At 47.4% G+C, this 23,601-nt stretch overlaps 3 protein-coding genes across 3 annotated transcripts; 2 read left to right on the top strand and 1 right to left on the bottom strand.

Annotated features, from left to right (window-relative positions):
* The first annotated feature begins 597 nt into the window (after positions 1-597).
* Positions 598-8,901, top strand: msto1 (misato mitochondrial distribution and morphology regulator 1). The gene is made up of 14 exons (XM_080008199.1): positions 598-744; positions 2,728-2,857; positions 2,964-3,039; positions 3,361-3,436; positions 3,854-3,911; positions 4,074-4,224; positions 4,426-4,540; positions 4,932-5,066; positions 5,159-5,311; positions 5,397-5,528; positions 5,964-6,148; positions 6,402-6,506; positions 6,916-7,028; positions 7,487-8,901. The coding sequence occupies exons 1-14, from the start codon at positions 661-663 to the stop codon at positions 7,741-7,743; spliced, it is 1,770 nt and encodes a 589-aa protein (XP_079864325.1). The 5' UTR covers positions 598-660; the 3' UTR covers positions 7,744-8,901.
* A 1,264-nt stretch (positions 8,902-10,165) lies between these two features.
* srsf4 (serine and arginine rich splicing factor 4) lies at positions 10,166-16,404 on the bottom strand. Its single transcript, XM_080009411.1, is given in 8 exon segments — positions 10,166-11,118; positions 12,184-12,261; positions 12,522-12,736; positions 12,832-12,941; positions 13,439-13,468; positions 13,471-13,500; positions 14,340-14,479; positions 16,162-16,404. Coding segments are annotated over 8 exon segments (1,161 nt in total). The 5' UTR covers positions 16,269-16,404; the 3' UTR covers positions 10,166-10,667.
* A 2,032-nt stretch (positions 16,405-18,436) lies between these two features.
* xkr8.3 (XK related 8, tandem duplicate 3) lies at positions 18,437-22,279 on the top strand (the record flags this gene model as incomplete). The annotated part of the gene is made up of 3 exons (XM_080003135.1): positions 18,437-18,768; positions 20,160-20,347; positions 20,765-22,279. 3 exons carry the CDS (start codon positions 18,437-18,439, stop codon positions 21,514-21,516), a joined length of 1,272 nt encoding a protein of 423 aa, XP_079859261.1. The 3' UTR covers positions 21,517-22,279.
* Between the last annotated feature and the right edge of the window lie 1,322 nt (positions 22,280-23,601).

Raw genomic sequence — 23,601 nt, 5'->3', positions numbered from 1 at the left:
TAGTGGCATCCCTTAAGATGGCAATTTAAACTCCTTTTTTTGTTTTACCTTTGCACCTTCTTTAGTACACTACTTAATATATGTTTTTAGCAAAGAGAAATTGGATAGAAATAGTGAGGAGGAATATATATTAACGAAAACAACAACAAATAATATTTAGTCTGATAAAGAAAAGTGATTTTGTTTAACCCCTGATAAAAAAAAAATGTACCCGTTACATTTTGACGTAATACGAGTGATCCCCAGCAGGTGGTGCAAGCGCGGCACGTTCGAGATGTCGCCCGCGGATAAAACTAAAGTGAAACAAGAATAAATATCGGCCTTTGTGTCGCTTTGCCTCTCGGTTTGCAGAACACTTATTCCAAAGCTGTTTGCAACGCCTCGTTAGATGCCAAATCCTTAGAATTGTAGGAAAAAAACAAAAAAAAAAAAGCCACGACGCAACCAAACTACTCGCCACACCGGGGGGGGGGGGGGGGGGGGGGGGGGGGGGTCAGCAGCCAATCGGATGTCGCCGTGCAAATATTAACCAATGGGAGCGCCGGAAACCGTTAGCTTCCGGGCTGTGACGCTGCGGCACACTGTTGTCAACTCCATCATGGTGGCGGAGCGCGGACACGCTTTCCCTGCGGCTCATCGGGACTTTTAACCTCCTTCGCGATGAGCGGCCACTGCAGAGAAGTCATCACACTCCAGTTAGGACACTATTCCAACTTTGTCGGGACACACTGGTGGAATTTGCAGGTGAGGGTGGTCGGGGTTTTGAACCGAAGTTGAAACGCGCTTTCCTTGTTTCCACTGTGATGAAACGCACTAACTAGCACATGTATGTATGTATATATATATGTATGTATGTATGTATGTATATATATATATATATATATATATATATATGTATGTGTGTATGTATGTATGTATGTATGTATGTATGTATATGTATGTATGTATGTATGTATGTATATGTATGTATGTATGTATGTATATGTATGTATGTATGTATGTATATGTATGTATGTATGTATGTATGTATATGTGTATGTATGTATGTATGTATGTGTATATGTATGTATGTATGTATGTGTATATGTATGTATGTATGTATGTATGTATGTATGTATGTATATGTGTATGTATGTATGTATGTGTATATGTATGTATGTATGTATGTATGTGTATATGTATGTATGTATGTGTATATGTATGTGTGTGTGTGTGTATGTATGTGTGTATGTATGTATGTATGTATGTATGTATGTATGTATGTATGTGAAAACGGGTGTTACAAGTCGGGAAAGTGTTCATTATTCACAGGTGTGTGTGTAGGTCCATAAAGAGTCCGAGAATGTCTTATAGTCAGTTTTACCATTATTATCAGAATTCAGTCAGTGGTCTCCATTTCAATTCATGGGGTCTTCATTTCGACCTTTACACGTGTCTGGCGTCTCCGCAAAGCTCCTCTGGGTCGGGGTCAACGTTTCAGGCTTTCATGCCCGTTCCTAGTCACCTTTCATACTTACCCGTCGACAGAGGTCCTTCGATTCGTTCAAGCTCCCGATCACTCCCTACCTGACCCGAAGGAAACAGCAGTGGTCACAATTCATGGAACAACCTGGTTCATAGCCTGCCCTGTTTCTTCCTGATACCTTCCTCTGCCCTGCACCAAATATACACCAGGTGACGTGAACAACATTGATCATCTGGTTCCAGTGGCACCTGTCAAGGGTTGGGATGTATTAGGCAGCAAGTGAACAGTCAGTTGTTGAAGTTGATGTGTTGGAAGCAGGAAAAAATGGGCAAGCGTAAGGATCTGAGCCACTTCGACAAGGACCAAATTGTGATGTCTAGAGGACTGGGTCAGAGCATCTCCGGAGCGGCAGGTCTTGTGGGGTGTTCCAGGCATGCAGTGGTTAGTACCTACCAAAAAGTGGTTCAAGGAAGGACAACCGGTGAACAGGTGACAGGGTCATGGGCGCCCAAGGCTCAGCGATGCGCGTGGGGAGTGAAGTCTAGTCCGTCTGGTTCTATCCCACAGAAGAGCTACTGTAGCACAAATTACTAAAAAGTTGATGCTGCTGTGATAGGAAGGTGTCAGAACACACAGTGCATCACAGCTTGCTGTGTGTGAGGCTGTGTAGCTGCAGAGCGGTCAGAGTGTCCATGTTGACCCCTGTCCACCACTGAAAGCTCCTACAATGGACACGTGAGCATCAGAACTGGAGCATGGAGCAATGGAAGAAGGTGGCCTGGTCTGATGAATCATGTTTTTACTTCGACATCATGTGCATGGGCGGGTGCGTAGTGTGATGCTCTGGGCAATGTTCTTCTGGGAAACCTTGGGTCCTGTCGTTCATGTGGATGTTACTTTGACACGTAGCACCTACCTAAACATTGTTGCAGACCAAGTACACCCCTTCATGGCAACGGTATTGCCATACTATAGTACTTGACTTAATAATTCCCTGGAATACTTTATTGAATAAGAGAGGCAGAAATCGTAGGCTTAGCTTTTGTCAATGTCTGTCTTAAGGTTTTTTAAAAGTATGAAGTGTAACTCTGATAGCTTCACACCTGTGTCAACGTTATCACTGCACACATCGCCAGAAAATCTGGCTTTGAGTAGCGATCACTTCATCTTTACATTCATGTGATTTGACTTGCTCAGACTTTGTCAGTGAAATTTTGTGGGATGTTTTCCAACTTTTTTATTTATTTTTTATTTCTTTTTAGGATGCCTCATTACCGTATGACCATGACTCGCCCCCTGGCGAAATACACAGTGATGTTGCATTTCGCGAGGGGCAGACCCTGGGTGGGCACGTCACCTACACGCCTCGGCTCATCGCTATGGATCTCAAAGGTGATTTGTCATTTTAAGCCCATCATCCTGCATAACTTTGGGAGCAAGTTTTGATCGGTGGTTCTCTTCTTCTTTCCCACTCTTTATTTTACACACTCTACAATAGGAAGCCTTCAGACTTTGCGACAAGAGGGTTGTCTTTATGACACAATCAAAGATACCACAGATACAGCGTTTACATGGTAATTAAAGGTTTTCTGGTTATAATTTGTCCATAAGGGTGCACAATAAGGTATTGTTTTGGGTTTTTTTTTGCACATGTTAGTGTCAGAATAACTTCTGTTATTACCCTGCCCCTCTTCTGACATCAGTTTTTTTTTAACTTTATATTACAACTTCTAATAATTTATTGTATGAAAGTTCTAGAGGGAGAAATGTGAACATGTAGTTGTTTTTTTTTTGCAACATAAAACCCCTCAGTTGTAAGTGTTTAAAATGCCTATGGTTCCTTCCCCTAGCTATTAATAAATTCAGGCAAAATTAATATCTGCTCTATCTTGTAGGGAGGGAGACATAGAGATGCATAAGGAGAGTCCCTCGTCAAAGAACTTGTTCCTCCAAGACCTGGACACGCTAGATGTGAGTATTAAAATTGGGAATAAGTTTAGTTTCTGCGCAGCCTGGGCAAGTATTACATATCTCATCTTCTCGTTTTCCAAAGTAATTTAGTAAAAAATGTGTTGTTTTTTTTTTGCCAAGAGTGAATTATAAAGAAAACGTAACTATTTTTTTTTTTTTTTGTTTTTAGAACTCTATTTTGTAACCTCAAATAGAGTTGGGCCGCACGGCCGCTCGTGATACAGTGACGCGGTGGTGAAATCTGGTCAAAAATATTGACGTGCAGTGGTGTCTCCTGCTTTCACGGAGCGCAGTTTGAATCGCCGTCATGTCGTGTTTCTATGGTCTGCGAAGACAGACGGGTGTATTACTTTGTTCGCCATACGACATTTGGCGACGTTATAGTGAAGGATGTCTCGCTGTTCCCTTTCCTTCCAGAAGGGGGCGGTATTGGCCCAGGCTGAGTTTGACTCCCGCTCGCAGACCCAGCGTCCAGGTACTTAGACGTTTTTTTTATAGTTGTTTTCCTTAATAGTTATTTCTCAAGGTCCAACGGGATTTAACTGGGGAGCCTCCAGCCGGTTAGATTCCTCTCCCTCTTGTACATCTGTAATGAATCCTCAGTTCAATTCACCCGCTCTCGACACTTCCGTTTAAGGAGCGGTGAGGGCTGAGAGCGTGAACAGCCGCCTGGAGCGCCTCCAACGGGGCTACCGCTTGGAGGGCAGCGTCTGGGTGTGGTCAGATTTCCTCCGGCTCCACCTGCACCCGCGCACCATCGCCGTCATCCACCAGTACAACCATGAGGGGTGAGGCGCGGCGCTGCGTTTTCTGGAATGTGTCGTTGATGATGCGGGGATTTGGAAATAATGTAGCGTAAGCGTTTGGGCAGTGGTTTGCCGCCGCATAAGGTGTTAGGGATCAGTACCGATCCTGCCGTCAGACATCGTCTCAATTCCATCCTCAAAATCCGCTAAATTTCTAGTACGTCTTGTGCGTCGTTTCTCCAGGGAGGCTCATCGCCTGGAGGCGTTTGGCCAGGGAGAGGCTCTCCTCCAGGGGTCGCTTCTGGAAGACCTGGAGGACCGGCTACACTTCTTTGTAGAGGAGTGTGATTACCTTCAGGTATTATTATTATTATTATTATTTTTTTATAATTCCAAGTCGAAGAATTCCACAAAAGTAAATAGATGATATCAAAGGTCGTGTTGTTTTTCTGCTTTTATCCCCATTTGAATCATTCCGTGACCTGCGATGTACAAAACCATATATTTGGCTGATGTCGGCCAAAATAGGTTATTGGTATCGGAGCAACTTCAATTTCTACTTGTTTGACGCAGTGAAACATGTTATGTCTCCTAATGGAGATTTTTTTTTTTATGTCAATCTTAAAAGTATTATTATATCAGCCAATACAAAGTATCATATGGAAAAGGGAGTATACTGTTTACTTCCCTTTTTTGCCGATCATTTAATCATCTCTCGCCTCTGTCCTCTCCTCTCTACTTCCTCTCAGGGATTCCAGGTTCTTTGCGACTTGGCTAACGGCTTCGCTGGCCTCGGGTCAAAGGTCACCGAGCTGCTCCAAGACTCATACGGTGGGAGGGGCATCCTCACCTGGGGGCTGGCGCCGGTCACCCACCCAAACACTGTGAGTCACCTGTCCTGTCTCTGATGGTGTCTCCGTGTGGTGACTGATGGTGTCTCCGTGTGGTGACGGCGTTGTTGTTGGTGTCGCTCCAGACCCCCATGAAGGACCTGTACCACGTCCTCAACTCGGCGCTGGGTCTGATCCACCTGGCCGAACACAGCTCCTTCTTCTGCCCTCTGACCCTGAGGGGCGGGCTGGGACGGCACCCCGCCCCTCCCGCGGCGTTCCCCCACCTGAACTACGATGTGAGTTGAGGTCATTTCAAAATCGTGTTTCCGGTCGATGCCTTGCACTCTGACGTTGCCTCAAGTGACTTTTTTTTTTTTCCAGCCTTCGCTGTGGTACCACTCCAGCGCCGTCCTGGCCCTGGCCCTGGACGCCCTCACCGTCCCCTACAGGCTGAGGCACAACAGCGTCCCCATGTGGCAGGTGGCCGACGCGCTGGCGGTGTCCGGCAGGAAGGTAACAACCCGGAGACGTCGGACCGGTCCGCCGACCATTTAAAAGGATCCGCGTTTTGAGCGACCTCACATTTAGAGTCATTTCTCGCTCTCGCCGGGGCGAAGTTTTGCGAAGGCTACGAGCAAATCCCCCAAACGGGCTCCTGGGGAACTCTGGTGGATCCTGAGCTCCACATAACAAAACGTTGTTGAAATTCGCACAGCTGTATAATACACATTTGAAATACGACAAATACAACATCAGACAATATGAGGTGTTATAACATTGTCTATGAATATAATTAAGTAATAAATAAAATAAATAATTGAGTTCTCTGAACGTTCTCGTGTGGTGCTAACGCTGGAGTCTGACCGCCGCTAGAACGTCATCCCCCCCCCCCCCCCCCGATGCACTCGGCCGGCGCTCTGCGGTAAAACGGGGCGATGTGACTTCCAGGTGGTGGCCGCGTACGGCGCTGTCCCCCTCCCCGTGCCGCAAGGCGCCTCGCTCCCCGACGCCCTGAGCGGCTGCGCGGACGCGTTGCCGTGGAGACCCCTCTCGGCGTGCCCGGAGCCCGCCGACGGTCGGAGCTACGGCCAGCTGGTGACGCTCAAGGGCTTGGAGGAGCGGAGCCTGATCAGGTCGGACTGCTGCTACTAATACTTAAGGTCCACTGGGGTCTATGAAATGTTTAGATTTTTCATCTAGCAGTTATTCACACCATAGTTATTTTTATCGCAATATATTCAAGTATGAACCAATCACTTCAGTATAAAATCCCATAAAATAAATAAATAGATAAAAACCCTTGCTTGGCTGACTCTGGTTTGCTCTGCATACTTTTCCTCTGGAGTCTCTGTTGACGTGACCCTGACCTCTGTGATTCTTGGACAGTTCCCTGGCTCCAGGAACCCGACCCCCGACTCCTCTGCACGGCCTCCACAGCGGAGAGGACGTCCTGGCCTCTTACATCAGTACCTTCTACCCGGCGAGCCCCCTGTAAGCAGCACCAAAAGGAGTGTGTGTGTGTGTGTGTGTGTGTGTGTGTGTGTGTGTGTGTGTGTGTGTGTGTGTGTGTGTGTGTGTGTGTGTGTGTGTGTGTGTGTGTGTGTGTGTGTGTGTGTGTGTGTGTGTGTGTGTGGCCGCAGGCACCCATCATTCAGCCGGCGGCGTTCGGCGCGTCCATATCTCTCTCTGTCCCTCCGTCCGGGCAACGCAATCCGATACACTAAATCTTAGATTGGGGAACTTTAGGAACACGGCCACAAAAACGAATGGGGAAAGCCGTCCGCAGCTCTTTCATGTTTGGGTGACTGTTTTGGAAGGCTGTTACAGCCCCGCCATATGTTGAGTAAATCAGCGTTTCGAGCCTTTAATCGCCTTCTCTTCTTTTCCTCGCCGCCTCCAGGTCTCTGCAGCTCCTTCCCTCCCCCAGCAAACTGACCCCGCCCTTCCCTCAGATCTTCAGCCCGCACCTTAGCGGGACGGGGCTCCTGCAGAGCCAGGCTCCGCCCCCCGGCCGTGAGTACACCCCGGTCACACCAAAACGTGTTGGGGCCGCTCTGCAAATCGAAATCTTTTAACCGTGGTGTTCATGAATGTGAGGCCGGCGTCTGGAGGGTGGACGATAACAATCGTTATTTGTTTCTTTGTACGTGGGGCCGAGCGTAAGCGAGATGCCAACTCTCCCCTTGTCCCCGGGGACTGTACCATTTGTTTTTGAGAAGCCGCCGTTAAAGGCAGCGGCCGTGTTGTTAAAAAATGTTGCGGTTGACCGTGCGTCGGCTTCCATCTGTCACTCAAGCTAAGCGGAGGAAACAGACGGAACTCTTCAGCGGCACGAGCCACCATCTAATTTTTACGCGAATGTTCCATTTTTTTCCCCGCGCTTTTGAAATATGAGAAGCAAACACACCAACATAAATATCATTTATATTCATATTCTTTGAACTGACGTGGACTTGGTGGGTCCCCTGCAGCGGCGGTCGTCTCCTCCGTCCCCGTCCTGACGTCGCTCCAGTCCAGCCCCGCCCTCGGCTCGTGGCTCTCGGAGCTGCAGAGCGGCGTCCACGGCCTCGACGTCCGCCGCGTGGCCCCCAGCTTCCTCTCCCAGGGGCCCGAGCTGGCAGACTACCAGGAGGCCCTGGAGCAGCTGCGGCTCCTGGCGCGCTGTTACCGCGACGACAGCGGCGGCGCGGCGCGCTCCTCTTCCGAGGAGGACGACGACGACGACTGATGGCGTCGCCACGACGACTGATGGCGTCGCCACGACAAAGCGGACCGCCCGGTCCGAAGTGCTGCGGGGCTCTGAGGTCATCGGTGTCTGCACGCCCTCCTCCAGGACCGGACCGGCGTCATCATGTCCCCTCGCCGAAACGCCGCTTGTTCCGACTTGTACTTTTGAAAAAGCTTCTGTATTAATTTTACCACAATCTATTTGAGTCTTCAAATTGATATCAGACGTCCTCTGTTTTGGCCTTTCATCCCTCCCGTCCCCTGCACGGTGCATCCAAAAAGAGTCGTCCTGAGATGTTTTGGCCCATGGGATGCGGCCAAAGGAAACGCATTCCTTTCCGCAGAAATCGCGCGCGCGGTGGATTGGAATGACTCGTGTTCGCGTGGGGTCTTTTTTTTTTTTTGCAAAACCAAACATCTGCCTGCGTTGCAAAAGGCCGAATTGACATTTCACTATTGTATTGGCGAGAGCACGAAATCTGAGTCTTGATAAAGGTCATGATCAGCGTTTCCCAACCTCTTTTCTGCCGCAGCCCACCTTTTAACAATGAAATAACCCCACGGCACCCCACTGTGCCTTGCGACCGGTACACACTTGACAAACATATACAGCTGTGCTTATTATGGCATCTTCCAACACGAGAGCTAATTTTGACTATTTATTTTAAGCAGAATTGGAGACAACCCCAGTGGTTGGTTGATTGCGATCAAAAATGCAATAGTTTAATCTGTATGGGGACGCTGTCCACGAAAAAATAACGAAAATTCATCCAGAATTTTCTCACATGTTTTGGTCACCAGCAGACGGACAGGACGACAATTAAAGCAAGCAAGCAAATTAAAACAAACAAGCTAACAGACGGACATTCATGGGTGATGGCGAGGGGTCAAAGTTCAACCTGTACGGTTATTTAAAGGCGCAAACAATGTGCCGGTGTGTGAGTCAGTTTCATCAGGAGGTGACTCAGAGATGAGCGGTGTGAGGAGCATAATGGAAATGAGAACACGCTGAAAACAAAAACACGTAGGAAATGAACTGAAATAATCTGGGCTCTGCAAGGGCTTTATATGTAAAGTAGTCGATGGAAGGAGCGTGATGAGACCGTGTTAATCACTGATACTTTACCTTGTATATCTGTGATTAAATTTATTTTATACAGGGGCTTGTTATTTTTTTTCTAGATTCATATTTTTTTTTCCCAATCATAATTAATTTACTTAAAATGCCTACATTTAATAATAATTATAATATAGTAAGTCAGGCTAGTTTTAACATAGTAAGTAAATGTAGGCTCGAGGCGTATTCAGACAGTTCCTGAGGCACAGCTGCAGGGACATGTATTGAAAAGATAGATATAGAAGGGCCGCTTATTTGGCCCCTGAGGGCCACGGCCTGAATGTGGCCGCTTTTATGAGTGTCGATAATAACCCGAGGCTGTGTTGAGGCTGGTATAGGTCCGATTTCAGAACATCAGAAACACTTCATTTCCTGTTTTCTTAAAATACATTTAAAAAACTATACATACACACACATATATATACACAAAATTTTTAAAAAATGACGCTTGAAAAAATAAAATAAAAGCTTTTGGCCTGAGAGGGGAAAACAAAGATAGGACAGGAGCGACAGTCATGTGCGCGTCTCAGTGGACCACACAGCAAAAGACTGCGTTGGCCGGGAATCGAACCCGGGTCAACTGCTTGGAAGGCAGCTATGCTCACCACTATACCACCAACGCGCCGACGTGTGTCCATCGTGATTTCAAGCCTTTCTGCAACTGCTAACTCTTCAGCCGCTCAACGATGCGACCTCACGTTTTTGTGCAGTTCCTATGGCGCTCATCTTTGGAACCGTGTTTCCGTTGTTTAGTTGGATTTTTGTTTGAGCAGAGCCGTGATTAGTTGCTCAGTTCGTTGACATGAAAGACACGGGAACCTCCGAACACGGCGGCGTCCCTCCCGCTGCTGCCGCCTTGGGCCCTGCGGGGTGACGCCCTTTCATCGATGGGACGTGTAATGAAACAAGTCACCCTGCGGGGGCAGTCGTACTGTGCCGGCTCCTCCGCCGCCACGGGGTCGACAGGGGTGTCCCCCCGCCCCCGCCCGCCCGCCTCCCTACCTCCCCTGGTGGCGGATGAACGGCACCCCACCTGCCCGGCCCGTGAGCGTCTTCGCCCCTGGGCTGCCTAAAATACTTTCCAACACATTCATGAAAGTCTCCCCCTTCGAGCACTGGCTGCTTCTGGAGTGTTCCGCTGGCTGGGAGGCGCAGTTGGTTTTTTCGACACCGGCACCGACAACACGGCGTCCACTAAATGACAACGTAATGCAACGTCTCCGAACGACGCTCGGCGTGTACTGCGCGGTCGTTCTTAAACCATAAAAGAGGCTTCGAAAAATAAATGAAACAGATGAGACCAGACTTGTGTTTCTTGTTTTTATTCTGAAAGTAAATCATAAAAGGATTTCGTAATGGCGTGATCACTGAACAAAACAAAATCTCACCCAGCACATCAAAACCCAACGCGTTTAAATGTGATAAAAAGGCTACGACACATACTATAGCTTAACGAATACGCTCAAACCTATAAAATTGGCCCCCCGCCCCGTTGTTCTGCCGACGCCCCCCAGAAAAAAAAAAAAAGACGAGCCCCCCGGAGAGATGCGCAGAACAACAGTGAAATAAAACGAAGCACGTACACGGAGGACACGTCGAGAACGAGTGCCTAGTATTCTACAGCTAGCCATTAAAAAACAAATGCGCAGAGTGAAAGGCTGTAGGGTTTTGGGGAATGTAGAGCAACAGCTCGGGAGACGGAGGGGAGACGGGGGGACAGAGGGATAGAGGGGAGATGGGGGGGACAGAGGGACAGAGGGGAGATGGGGGGACACTGGGGACAGAGGGCGCTTGCTGAACCACTCTGACTAGGACCGGGAGCGGGAGCGGGAGGGCGAGCGGGACTCTGAGCGGGAGGCGGACGGCGAGCGGGAGCGGGCTTTGGCGGGTGTTGGGGAGCGGGACTTGGATTTGGACTTGGACCGGGCTCTGGGCTTGGACTCGACGGGGGTGCGGGAGCGCGACCGGGACCCCTGGCGTGGCGGGCCCTCCTCCTCGTCGCTCTTGGGCGGCTCGCGGCCCTTGGAGCCCGACTTCCTGGAGCGGGAGCGGGAGCGGGACCTGGACTCCTCCTTGCGGCCCTTCTTGACCTCCTTCTTGGGCTTCTTGCTCTTGGGGCTGCGACTCCGGCTCGGGCTGTGGCCCTCGTCGTGGCCCCGGCCCTCCTTGCCCTTGTGGGAGCCGTTGGTGCGCTCCTCCTCCTCCTTCTTGCTCTTGTTCTTCTTGCTGCGAGAGCGGCTTCGAGAGTGGGACGCCGCCCTACCGAGGAAGGAAAAAGGCGGAAAAAAAAGAAGCTATAAAAACACTAGTAGAAGCTCCTGTATTTCCAACTAATTCACCATTTTTTGGGGGTACAGTGCCATGATTCCTACCCAACAAAAAATAAACAAAAAAGATATAAGGTGTATAAAAAAAATAAAAAGCTTGCAAGTGTTTTTCAATCACGTCACCTGAGTAAACTTTGCTAAATACGTTTAATAAAGTGATTATGAATTACTGAAAGAATTTTACTGAATTTGGTTCCTAAAAATTTCTAATTAATCCACTGGCGTTGCTGAGGCTTATTTTAAGGATTAAGAACCAGTATCCGTGCATCCATACGTCATCAGTGGTTACCAGGAATCAATTACCAGGAAATTAAAAAAATATATATAGAACTGCAGCAGATTTAATGATTTTTATGAAACGATGACCAACGTTTTGTTGAAATTAAGGGATGAAAAAACGTTGCCCGTTTTGGAAAACAAACCAAACAGGAACTAATTGCTCGACACATAAATGACTTCCCAATGTTTGAAGCCAACCTACGTGAGGATATTACTCAGTCCCCAGAGGAGAGCAACAGATATTCAGACTTTGACTATGTTAAGTCAAGAGGCTCTACCAGTTTGTCTGGTAAAGTCAAAATCCCAAATGCAAATTCATTCTGTACTTTGTATCTACCGTACTGCTCAAACATAAATCAATAACACAAGAGGCCTAGGACACAGGAACCTCCAAGCAGCATGTAGGGTATAGAGGCCATATGCTACTTCCTACAAATACTGTGATTTATGAAAAAACAAGACTGGAGTTTATCTTGATGAAAACTGTACAAACATTAGGAAGAAAAGAAAAAATGGATCAAAATAGGGAAGCTTTCAAATAGACGCGCTACAAAAAGTCATTGTTTTCTTTTGTGATGTTTTATTTTGTAATGTCCCATTCAGTGTTGGGAGAAGCAGACATTTTTTTTTTTTGGGGTAACTTTTAAATCAACATGGAAACTACCAGAGGTACAACTGCACGGGGAGGTGTGCGCGGTGGTAGGTGTTGTGGACTCACCTGGAGCGAGAGCGGGACCGGCTGCTGCTTTCACTGCGGCTGCGGCTCTTGTGGGACCTGCGGCTCCTGGAGCGAGACCTGGAGAGACGGCGGGGGGGGGGTTGGAGTCACCAGCGAGGACGTCAAACGCAGTGGATGACGAATCAGAAAATCTTATTTCAGCATATAAAAAAACAAAAACAAAAAACAAACACACAGGGCAGTCGCCTGGTTCTCTGCTCTGCGGTCTGGTGATCACCGATTTCTCCGACGAGCGTTTGTCACGCCATCGTACGTGGACTCCTTCAACGTATTTTACAACGGCGCCAATGACGTTTGGCGGGTTTGAGTTGCCGTACCTGGAGTGGCTGCGACTGCGGGAGTAGGAGCGGCGGCGCCGGGCCCCGGGACGATCCTCTATGAGCCGAATCTTCCTGCCGTTCACCTCGGTGCCGTCAAGCTTCTCCAGGGCCCTCTTCATGTCCGAGTAGAGCCTGAACTCGATTACGCCCTCGTTCCTGCGCCCCTTGTTGGTGTCGGCGTACGTCACCTCACCCGCCTGCCTCATATAGTCCTAAAAGAGAGGAAGGGAGCGATGCGTTGGTGTTTTAAGCAAATCTCACAACTTAAATTAGATAAATAAACATAACAACGTAAGCGGCAACGTACCTTCAAGTCCTGCCAGCTGCAGCGGCTCGACAGATTTTCAACAATAAGCCGATAATCTGTGCGGGTTGGCGGGCCGTAGCGGTCTCTGCCTCCTCGCCCGTATCCACCACCTCAACAAGGAGAGAGCAGCAGCAGTGAGGACGAGAGCTCAGGCGACGCGCAGCCACATCGCTAAACTCCAAGCTACTGACTAAATATTGTCCATATAATGCTGGGACAAAAGGAAACCAAAAAGGGGAGGGGGGGTATAAAGACAACACAACTACAAAGTCTTAAAAAAAAAAAACTAAAAATACTCAAACTTTAATCTTAGTTAAGTTGCAAAAAAAAACAAAAAAACAAGAAAAAAAAACCTAAAAAAAAAAAATCATTGAGGAATGTTTAGGCCTATACGAAACAATTGATAAAAAAATCTGTAGACTTGAAAAGGCCTATTCTTTTTAAGAAAAAGGCAAAACAAAAACAAACGAAACAAATAACATTTAAAACTGTCTGGAAAAGTACTTACTGTGAACTAAAGCAAGTTTAATCTAAACTATCATATCTAAGGAAAAAAAAAAAAAAAAACAATTCAATTTTAATATAAACATGTTCTTTTTTCAGGCACCTATAAGAGCGGAACCCACATCTTTTCCTAACCCCATGGTATCCTCACCACCCGGCCTGGGCCTAATGGGAAAAGCGGTCTTCATTCACAATGGCTCCCTTTTTTGGTCTGCCCAGGGGCCCAGAATGGTCAAACCACACTCTTGGAAAGGGGACACCATGGCCAGCAATAGGGGCAGGCAGTCAGCCAGCAAAGGACTCTTTCAATTAAAACATTGAGGTTCTTTGTTAAATCTTTACCTTTAAATCGACAGTCAATTTTAAATAAAAAAATCCTGCATAAAAACAACAATACAACATATCTTACATGAAATTGTACAGTTATATTAAAAATCATTTAAATTATGTTGTCCCACCACTAAGCAACCCCACCCACCCAAAACTAAAATATTTGTAGTTGCTTTCTTGGGTTTCCGACTTTACGGTTCCCCATCCTACGCCAATCAAGAGTATGGAAATCCAAGACAATTTCAAGTCATTGGTGGCTCTGGTGCATTCAAGTTGTCATTTAATGACAATGACATTGAAATCTACGCCCATTCCTCCCATTAACAGTAAAGGACTGCAAAGTACTCTGCTAAAAGGCATTTGCAAGACTGTACACGTGGCCCTGCTGTTGTGTAGCTGCCCTATCTAAAAATCACTACCACACCTTCATAGTAAAGAAGAAACAGGTCAGTCTAAACTAGAGAAATTGCTGACTGCACTACAATGCACGAACCATGCCTACACTTATAAATGTACTTATAAATGATTATTATTAATATAAACAGATTGGGTACTGAATGCACATTAGCCACCAATGACAAGCTTGGAAATTAAATGTCAATATCATAAATAACGGCCCAGATCAATAACAAATACTAATATTTTAGGACAAAAATGTTCCACTTGATACTTACTCCTTCCACCATAGCTGCCATCACGCCGCGGCCCCTTGGTGTGCTCCACTATCACCCGTTCTCCACACAGGTCCTTCCCGTTCAGGTCGTAAACCGCATCGTCCGCATCCCGGGGGTCGTCAAATTCAACAAACCCATAACTTTAAACAGAGAGGAGAAGTTAAATCCAATGGAAATGTAAGACGGAAAAAACATCTGAGATACCACAGCGATCCTCCTCTCAAACAACTGCAAAATACTACCCTGGACCTGAACGCATCGGCGGTTTGTTTTCAGTCAATAACAAAGAAGTGTGTTAGGGTCATGGGGGGGGGGGGGGGGGGGGCCTCGTGTTTCGTGAACGAACCCAAAATTTCGACTTGGAAGTCAAGCTTTAATAATAAAGTTGGAATTCTGAGATTTAAAGTCAGAACACATTGTGGGAACAGTGCAGCCCCGACGGGTTCAGCCACCATGGCCCTCAGCCCGACACTGGCTCTGTCTCCTGCCCGCTGTGTTCCGCAGCGGGGAGCGCCACTCGGCCAGACTGGTCCGGGGAGCGACCTCTCGGTGGATGGATTCTGTGGGAGCCTCCGCCAGGGCGGCGATTACTCTGGGCGCTAACCCGTTCGCCCCCCAACGAGGTGAGGGGCAGCGTTCCGCTAAAAAGATTCCAACCCCGTGTAAGGTGATCCCGCTCGGGTGCAAAAACCCAAGAGCTGAGGCGTGCAGTCGCGCCAAACAGGAACTTGCGCAGCCCGACTCCCCGGTAGCAGGACCTGGATGTAGAGTTGAGGGCGAAACACAGGGGTGTACGGTATGGTGTACGCTAACCCGGGGGCCAAAAAATGTTTCGAGTGTGGGGACGTAGGGGACATGACGTCCGGGTGCCCGCAGCGCCAGTTCTCCATGCCTTGGGCCCGCTTTTTCGTGGGCGGCGTTGGGATATGCACCTCCGGGTTTGGCTCGGAGCCTGAAATCCAACAATTTCCACACAACTTTCGATGTCGGAGCTCTGGTTTATTCTCGAAACACGAGGGTACCTTCCTGCGCGTACCTAATGCTTTTAAATGAATACATTTAAAATACATAAAACATTTAAAAAGAATGGCTTTGTTTTCCACCCTGGTGCACACAATATATGGACAGTCCTGACTTTGAATGGAGGCCAATTTAAACTAATTTTGACAGTGCAAATTGATGACTATAGAGTTTTGTTTTCTAACTGGAACGCATATCGCCCATTTCGTGCTTTTTGTTGTACATTTCTGGGTTTATTATACACACCTCTATTTATACACGTTTCTATTTATTGCTATTTTCCTACACTTTCCTCAATTTATAGGTTAGTGCACGTGGCAAATTAAAAATACATCTTTGTAAATGTTAATTATTATTATTATTATTGCTGCCTATTGCTTTGGGGTTGCGGTAACGCCGTCGTGTTATTTCCCTTCGGAGATAAAGCGCAGAGCTCTCCGAGCAACATGGCCACGTATGGCCGTGGCCAAGGACCGGGGCTAACGGCTAGCGGCTAACTGCTAGCTGCCGTGTTAGCGCCGGGGGTTGCTAATCTGGAGACCACGGTGCCATCACCACACGGCGCCCGTCAGGAAATGCACGAACCGGGCGACAATAAAACACACACACACACACACACAAAACAAAAATAAAAACAAGCGACGCGTTATCGGGGAGAACCAGGCGTCTAGACGAGCAGAACGGACGGAGACCGAGCCCGGGCCTGGCTCCGCAGGCTTCGGGGAAGGGGGGGGGGGGTGGCCCGCCTCGGAGAAGGCCCCAAACGCGGCGCGGCGCGGCGACGGCGCACGATATGTTTTACCCGTTTTTCAGGTCAACTTCGAGTATCTTCCCGTATCCCTTGAAGAACTTCTCCACGTCCTTCTCGCGGGCCCGGTAGCTCAGTCTTCCGATGTAAACTCTGGACATCTTGAGGCCTTTTTTTCTCCTTTTTCTTTTTTTTTTTTTGGAAGGGGGGTGGCGGGGGGTGCGCTCCTGCGTGAGTGTGTTGCTCGATGACGCCGAGGAGACACACACACACACACTCTCTCTCACACACACACTCTGTCTGTCTCGCTCTCGCTCTGCCGCGGGCTCTCGCGGTGCGCAGATCGCACGCGCGCCTCTTTGATCCGATACGCTGAGCGCGGCGAGGGGGCGTGTCCCGGGGAGCGCCGACAAAGCCGCGGGACCGACGGACGGACCGACCGACGGACCGACGGACGGACCGACCGACGGACCGACCGGACGACCCCGTTTACCTGCTTTGATGGAAGCTGTGATGCTTTCAAAATTGGGGACTCGTGCCGAGCTCACCAAATTCAGTGTCATCGGTTTATGTTTCTTATGGCAAAATATGATCTTCCCGCGCACACACACACACACACACACACACACATTTAAATATATATATATATATATTTTTATTTTATTATTATTATTATTATTATTATTATTTATTTATTTAATTTTTTTTTTGCTGGCAGCACCACCAGCTATTTACTTACCACGATTGCATATATTATTAATATTATTATTATTATTATTAGAGCAAAGCTTTACCAGACGCCGCCTACCGCGCTTTTCTGAGACACGCTTGTGCTCGAACTTTGCGGTTTACAGAATCCCACCACCCCCCCCCCCCCCACACTTCCTTTTTATTTTTAATTTGTAATTTTTAACATTAATTTATTTTGCCAAAACGCTGCTTCGGGGAGTTTCGCACGGGGAAACAGTGTGTCGGACGACAGCACGTCTGATAGATCTGTAATGGTATACGCCGAGATGTATGTGAATTCTTATGTGTTAATTATCATTTAAAAAAAAACACTAATTTTGTATTTTCCAACTTTGATTGACTCTATATGTGTGTGTGTGTGTGTGTCTCGTGTTGAATATTCGGAAGTAACCGCACCGTTGCAAGCTTGTTTTGGAACTGGCAGGACAACGGGCCGCCGCAATGTGGTTCCCTTTACAAGTCTACGTTTCGCTTGAGGTTGAATTAACGATGATTAAGATAAAGTATCGTGTCAGTGAAATGTTGGGTTAACATTTAATTTACCAAGACAACTTGTCCGGATAGAGCAGGGTGACATCTGATCACTTTTACTCGTGTTGTACTTTGTTTTAAGTGATGTAACTTATTTTGCAGTACACTTGACATCAGTAATTCACATTAACGGTATTCTAAAGATGAACTCCACTATAAGTCAGAACACATATACCATTTACTCCCAAAATGAAATACACAACATGGGATATAATAACAATAGATATGTTTATTTTTATCAATTCGTGGTGGGAGGGGCCAGCAGCCGACTAGGCGGGTCTGGTATTATGCTGCGTTCATGTCACATGGGAGAGTTGTAACTTTCCCGACCAATGGCGTTCACGTCAGCTCGCCGGTGGCAAAACACGTTTTTATCTGATCTCCGGCTGCAAAAACGATTTGTGAACTCGAGAGTCTTGCCCCGCTCTGATTTCTCCCGCTTCGCATCCCAAACGGCCAACTGCAGCGTACGGTCACTGCGAAAGTAGTTCATTGCCATCGACGAAACAAAACAAACAAACAAAATACAGCATATAACAGATTGATTGTTTATACAAGAACGGATCAACTGATGTGTAGTACAGACAGACAAGGCCAAGTATTTCCTACATATGATATATCATCGCATAGATCAGTTTATAAAACGTTATTTATTTTTCTTAATTCATAACCACGTTGTGACAGGAGGTATTATGTCGATAATTCACACCGACCAGCGGGGGTTTGGCGCAGGACGGGTTGAGGGTCAAACGCGCGAAGGCTGACTCGTTCACACCTGGAAATTCCCACACGACGCGAAGGCAGCTTGGGTTTGAACTACGTGCGTCGCTCCTGCAGAGCTCCACGGCGTCTTTGTGCAGCGGAGAAAGTTCGTGCCCCCGCTCCGTGACCAGCTCAGCTCGGGAGAGCCAGCGGGATCCAGCCCCCCGGTTCAGAGACATGGAAGTGCTGTGGCGATTCCCCGGCCGGCCGAAGAGGCCGCATGTTAAATGTGTGAAATAACGGTACGGTGGGCGGGTTAGCTCGGTTCGTGTTTACCGGGTCCGCCATGGAGTGGCCGAACTTGTCCAAATACTCCTGGCTGGACTTCGTGTTCTCCGTGATCGGGGTGTGCACGTTCCTCTTCGACTGGGGGTCGGACGTGTGGGTGGCCACCGAGTTCTACTCGGGCGGGGACCTGTCCTGGTTCGGGGTCCTGGTGAGCTCCATGGTCCTGGCCTCCGTCGTGGTCCAGATGTTCAGCTGGTTCTGGTTCCGCTACGACCGGGAGCTGGAGGGCTTCCACGCCGCGCGGAGCTCCGCGAAGACGGTGCTGGTCTTCGGCGACCACGTCAAGCTCTCCTGCCTCCTCCATGTGCTCCAACTGGGCTTCTTCTGCAGGTATTCGGGGAAAGTTGGCTCACGGCGGCCGGTGATCAGCTTCTGATGTGGCTTCAGTGTTACCTGACGTACACGTCAGTTTGTATTTTAGGCACAAAAGCAACGTTAGGGTTAATATTCTGTTCCCTTTACTGTTAATATTTGGTGCCATTTGTTTACTGTATATATTTCTGTTTTGTAGTTATTTTTAGGTTAATTTTAATATTTTCTTATTGTCATCACTTTATTCTTGCTGCTTATTTTTCTTTTGAGGGATGAACAAATCATCTATCCATCTATCTATCTATCTATCTGTCTATCTATCTGTCTATCTATCAGTCTGTCTATCTATCTATCTATCTATCTATCTATGTGTTGTCATGGATAAAACAAAGTCTTGGATTCTTTATCAAAAAAGGCAGTGGTCGAGGTGGCGTTGAGTTCTCAGCTTCTCAGACCTTTATTATAAACGTAACGAGGGCCGCGCTGGTTTGCGTAAAACAACTGATTTTTCCAGACTCGACCTAAACATTTGACACAGTTTTATTCAAGTGGGTCCTTCTTTATCTTTTTCCGGGCAGGTCCTTCCTATGTTTCTCCACTATTGTCTTCGTAAGCTGCTGGTTTCCTCTCTCTTGCTTCTTGGACCGACCCTGTTGTCATCTCTTCAGTCCATATTGGTGGCGTAGATGAGCTAAATATATTTAAGTAAATGGGTCAGTTAGACTGAGCCACTCTTAAGTTATATCCTGTTTTTTTTTTCACCCTTACATTTGCTTGTTATACATATCAGACAAAAAGTTACGCATTACTGCTTTTGGTTTCCCTTATATGTGAGTGTAAATGTATACGATACTATCGATCTATACATCTATATATCCATATATCATTGTATGAAATCGAAGCCGATCCGTCATCATCAGGTTGCATGAAATCCAACGCTTTTCCTCGGGGACATAAACGAAAACCTCAAAAGTATTTTGTACCGGTGTCACATTTTGTTCTGAGTGAAACGTCCACTGAATTTCAGGTATTTCACATTATGAAACACTTTGCAGACCGGCTTAAGCAAACACCTGGTAATATGTGACTGGTGCAAACACCGTCAATTCTCAACCAAGTGAGAAGTGAGGCTCTCTCAGCCGAGTCAACAAGAAGGACCAACGTCACGTAGAAGAGCGCGAATGCGCGAAATTCACCGACGTTGAATGGATAATTATGTGGGGGCCTCATGAAGGTTTTATTAGTTTCTTAGACAGGGTGGTGACATGCTTCGGAGATCCTGTCACCGTGCATTTACCTCAAATAGGCCACGGAACCAGTATGTCAAAACAATGTCCCATCTCCACACATGATGCACTGTTTAAAAAAAATTAAGACGACACCTCTCCCGTTCTGTTTGTGTTACGCAGGCACATCTCGGCCATATGGCAGGGCTTTCGGGTTTGGTGGCGTAAGGAGCAGGGGTCAGAGTATGCCGTGTACCTGACGCACGACCTCAGCATGCTGAGGCTCATCGAGACCTTCTGCGAGAGCGCTCCCCAACTCACTCTCATGATCTACATCATGCTGCACAGTAACAAGGCCCGGACGGTACAGTGTGAGTAGCTCTCTGCTTCAGCGGACGGGAACGTCGAGGTGTGGAGTAGTAGCCTAGTTTGTTTTTTTCCTCTCACAGTTGACCGTATCCCAGATGTATTGTTTGGTTTAGATCAGTATAATCATATAATACTATTATAATACACATCCAACTGATGAAGAAGAGGTAATATTCAAGATATATTGACACTGAACAATGGAGGGGGGGGGAATAATGTACCTCAACCCGAATGAAATGCTACTGATTTGTTGCCACATTTCTGCAGGGAAACATGTTGTGAAATCCAGTGATTTTACAAGCTGAGCACAGGCAGTTGTGTAGTAGGGGACACTTCTATGTGGAAGGAACAACCGCAGCTAAGAACAGCTTACAGTCTCCGCTTCCTCTGGCGCTGATTTCCCAACTTCCCTGCCGCAGGTGTGAGCGTCGCTGCATCCACCACTTCCATCGCGTGGATGGTGGTGGACTACCACCGCTCGCTGCGGTCCTTCCTCCCGGACAAGGCCAAGCAGGGCTGGTGTTCCTCTCTCGTCTACTTCATGTGGAACCTGCTCCTGATCGCCCCGCGCGTGGCGGCCATCGCGCTCTTCGCCTCTGTCCTGCCGGGCTTCATCGCACTCCATTTCCTGCTGCTGTGGCCCACGTTCGTGCTGTGGGCCTGGCAGCAGAAGACGGACTTCATGGACAGCGCTGGGGGGGAGTGGCTCTACCGCGCCACGGTGGGTCTCATCTGGTACTTCAGCTGGTTCAACGTGGCCGAGGGGCGGACGCGGGGCCGGAGCGTCATCTACCACTCTTTCATGGCGGCGGACGGAGGGATCCTGCTCGTCACCTGGTGGGGATACCGGGACCCGGATCTGACGCAGTCCTACGCCCTGGTGCTGCTCACTGCTCTGCCGGTCACCCACCTCCTGGGGCTGGTCCTCAAAGCGCTCTACTACTACCGCTTCCACCCCACGCTGTGGAGGTCCCCGGACACAGACCATGGACTGCCTGATGAAATGCCCGACGGGAAGGTGTTCGGCAGAGACTTTTCCAGCCAGGATGGCACCTTGTCCTCCCAGGCCCTCAACAAGAGGATGGCCCACCAAGCCTCCCTCTTTTACCAAGAACAGCAAGTCCAAACTGCCAGTAGCGGAAAGGGACACGAAGCCACCACCACTGTGTGACTGTGCATGTCAGAGCGGGCCATGGACTGTAATTTAACCAGCTGCTGCCTGTGGAATGCAGCAACCCCCTCCCAAACCAGCTCTAGGCAAGAGTGTTTTCATGCTGCATCTAAATAAAAAGTTCAATATATTGGTGGTGTAGGGTTCGAAATGTTAAACATGTTCAATTAATGTTCTATTTAATAATGTATTTTTTCCAATTTGGGTCAAGTCTTGCATCTCAAAGTAATTGTCCCTCCATTGAGGTGCATATGGCTTAGTGCATAATATGTTGTGTCCAAATGCTTGTTGGCTTCCTGGGCTTTGGAGCGCTGTTACAACTGTTATCATTTGAGATTGTTTTTTATAGATCGATGAATGTACAATTTACCTGAGCATTGTATTTTTTAAATGATAATTCTCTCCTTTTCCTGTGCCCTACAATGATACTGGACCTAAAGTAACACACCACAACATTCTACTAATAAAATAATATCATTAATACGACAAGTGGGTGCGGGATGAATGTATTTTGTTGTTTTAAACCCACCAAAGCTGTTTTTTATATGTAACAGATATATATGTATACATGTGAAGACATAATGTTAATGTCCATCACTCATTCATGACTTTTTAAAGTATTGTTTGTCTATCAAGCCTCTATTTGCCTGGATGTAAGCTGGAAAGTTACCTGTTTGCAGAACAAACAAATGTATTGTTTGTTTATTTAGGATCATCTCTTTTTTATGTTTTTAAGTTTGTAAAAAAAAAAAAAATGCCACTATTACATTTCTTATTTGTCTTTATTTTTACATCACTCTGCTTTTGTGTCACCTAATGATTTAGTTATTGTGTTTTACTGAAATCTACGGGAGACCCCGTTTACACCTGGCATGAACATGCGTCTTGGGTGATCCGATCACAAGTGGACAGCTCTAATGCCAGGTGTGGCGGAAGTGGTCTGGGCCACACATGGCCACATCCTTTTAGCAGTATAAACGCAAATGAGGCCTGGGCAACATTTGAGGGACCTCTTACTCAACTGACATCCTCTGCTTTAGTGGAAGTACGTACTCTACAGCGTCATATTAAAGTCAGGTCAGGAAACGGAGAAAGTCTCCCTGTTACAGAAGTGCAGGGTTTATTTTTTACTCGTATTTCCACAAAAGCGTGGCCTGCCATCACCAGACCAATTTGAAAATGCACATCATCAGTCAGGAAGCTCTGTTAATTTTCAGACCAAAAGGTCTCTGGACAGACTTGGATAGATCGACAACCAATCAGGGCATTGGATAGACCTACAACTAATCAGAGCAACAAAACGTGTGACGTCGCGCTGTGCGCGTGAGTTGGTAAATCAAACTTTTACCAAATCCTGTCGGAAGTACAGCAAACACATCTTTCTTATCAACAAAAGCTTTTTCCAGGAGAATATACCATCCAGTTGGTTTAATACTGTTGTGATAGCGGATTCAACAGACCCTCCTACGTCAGCGGCAGCCATCTTGGTAAGGTGCCTCAACGGCGATAGCGAATCCAACAGACCGCTCCACATCAGTGGCAGCCATCTTGGCAAGGTGCCCGAACGGCGCTCCGCTCCTCTATCGTCATCGTATCAAAACCGCCCCACACTGGATAAATCGTTGTGATTGCCCCGACCCTGGGGTTACGAGACGTGTCAGCCAATGAAACATGAGCTGCAGATTCGTCTGCTCCCCAGGTTAACGACGCGTCCAGTTTTTACTAAATAGTCGCATAGCACGTGAGGACATGCGTGACGCCGCTTGGGTCACGCATGTTTTTGTGTCGTTCGTACCATTACGCAGTGATCTGGACAGTCCCTTGACTCCGCTGCGTTTAAAAATGCTCGTTCCGTGCAAGTAGAAACTAACAAAAACAAATAGGTATAAAGTAATAAAATAAAAAACAGGAAAATGGGAACCGGCGAGGAGGAGAAAAAAACCACCCTGCTGCAATTCTCTGAGTAAGGTTTACGTTTTTAATGTATTAAAAAAAACTTCAATACAAGTAAGAAAATGGGGAAAATAAATAAATCGGATTTGCATATAGAGCGGGAAAGTGAGATCCGATAACAGGTGGTCACTG

Source organism: Zeus faber (genome assembly GCF_960531495.2).
Source record: "Zeus faber genome assembly, chromosome: 1".
NCBI classification, from domain to species: Eukaryota; Metazoa; Chordata; class Actinopteri; order Zeiformes; family Zeidae; genus Zeus; species Zeus faber.
The sequence above is the reverse complement of the archived record's forward strand: the minus strand, read 5'-3'. Positions and strand labels throughout refer to the sequence as shown.

Bases quoted from the DNA above. Each gene is read 5' to 3' on its own strand.
- msto1 (XM_080008199.1), top strand. From the start codon at position 661: ATGAGCGGCCACTGCAGAGAAGTCATCACACTCCAGTTAGGACACTAT. The intron at 745-2,727 runs GTGAGGGTGGTC...ATTTCTTTTTAG, and splicing joins CACACTGGTGGAATTTGCAG to GATGCCTCATTACCGTATGA. The intron at 6,507-6,915 runs GTAAGCAGCACC...CGCCGCCTCCAG, and splicing joins TTCTACCCGGCGAGCCCCCT to GTCTCTGCAGCTCCTTCCCT.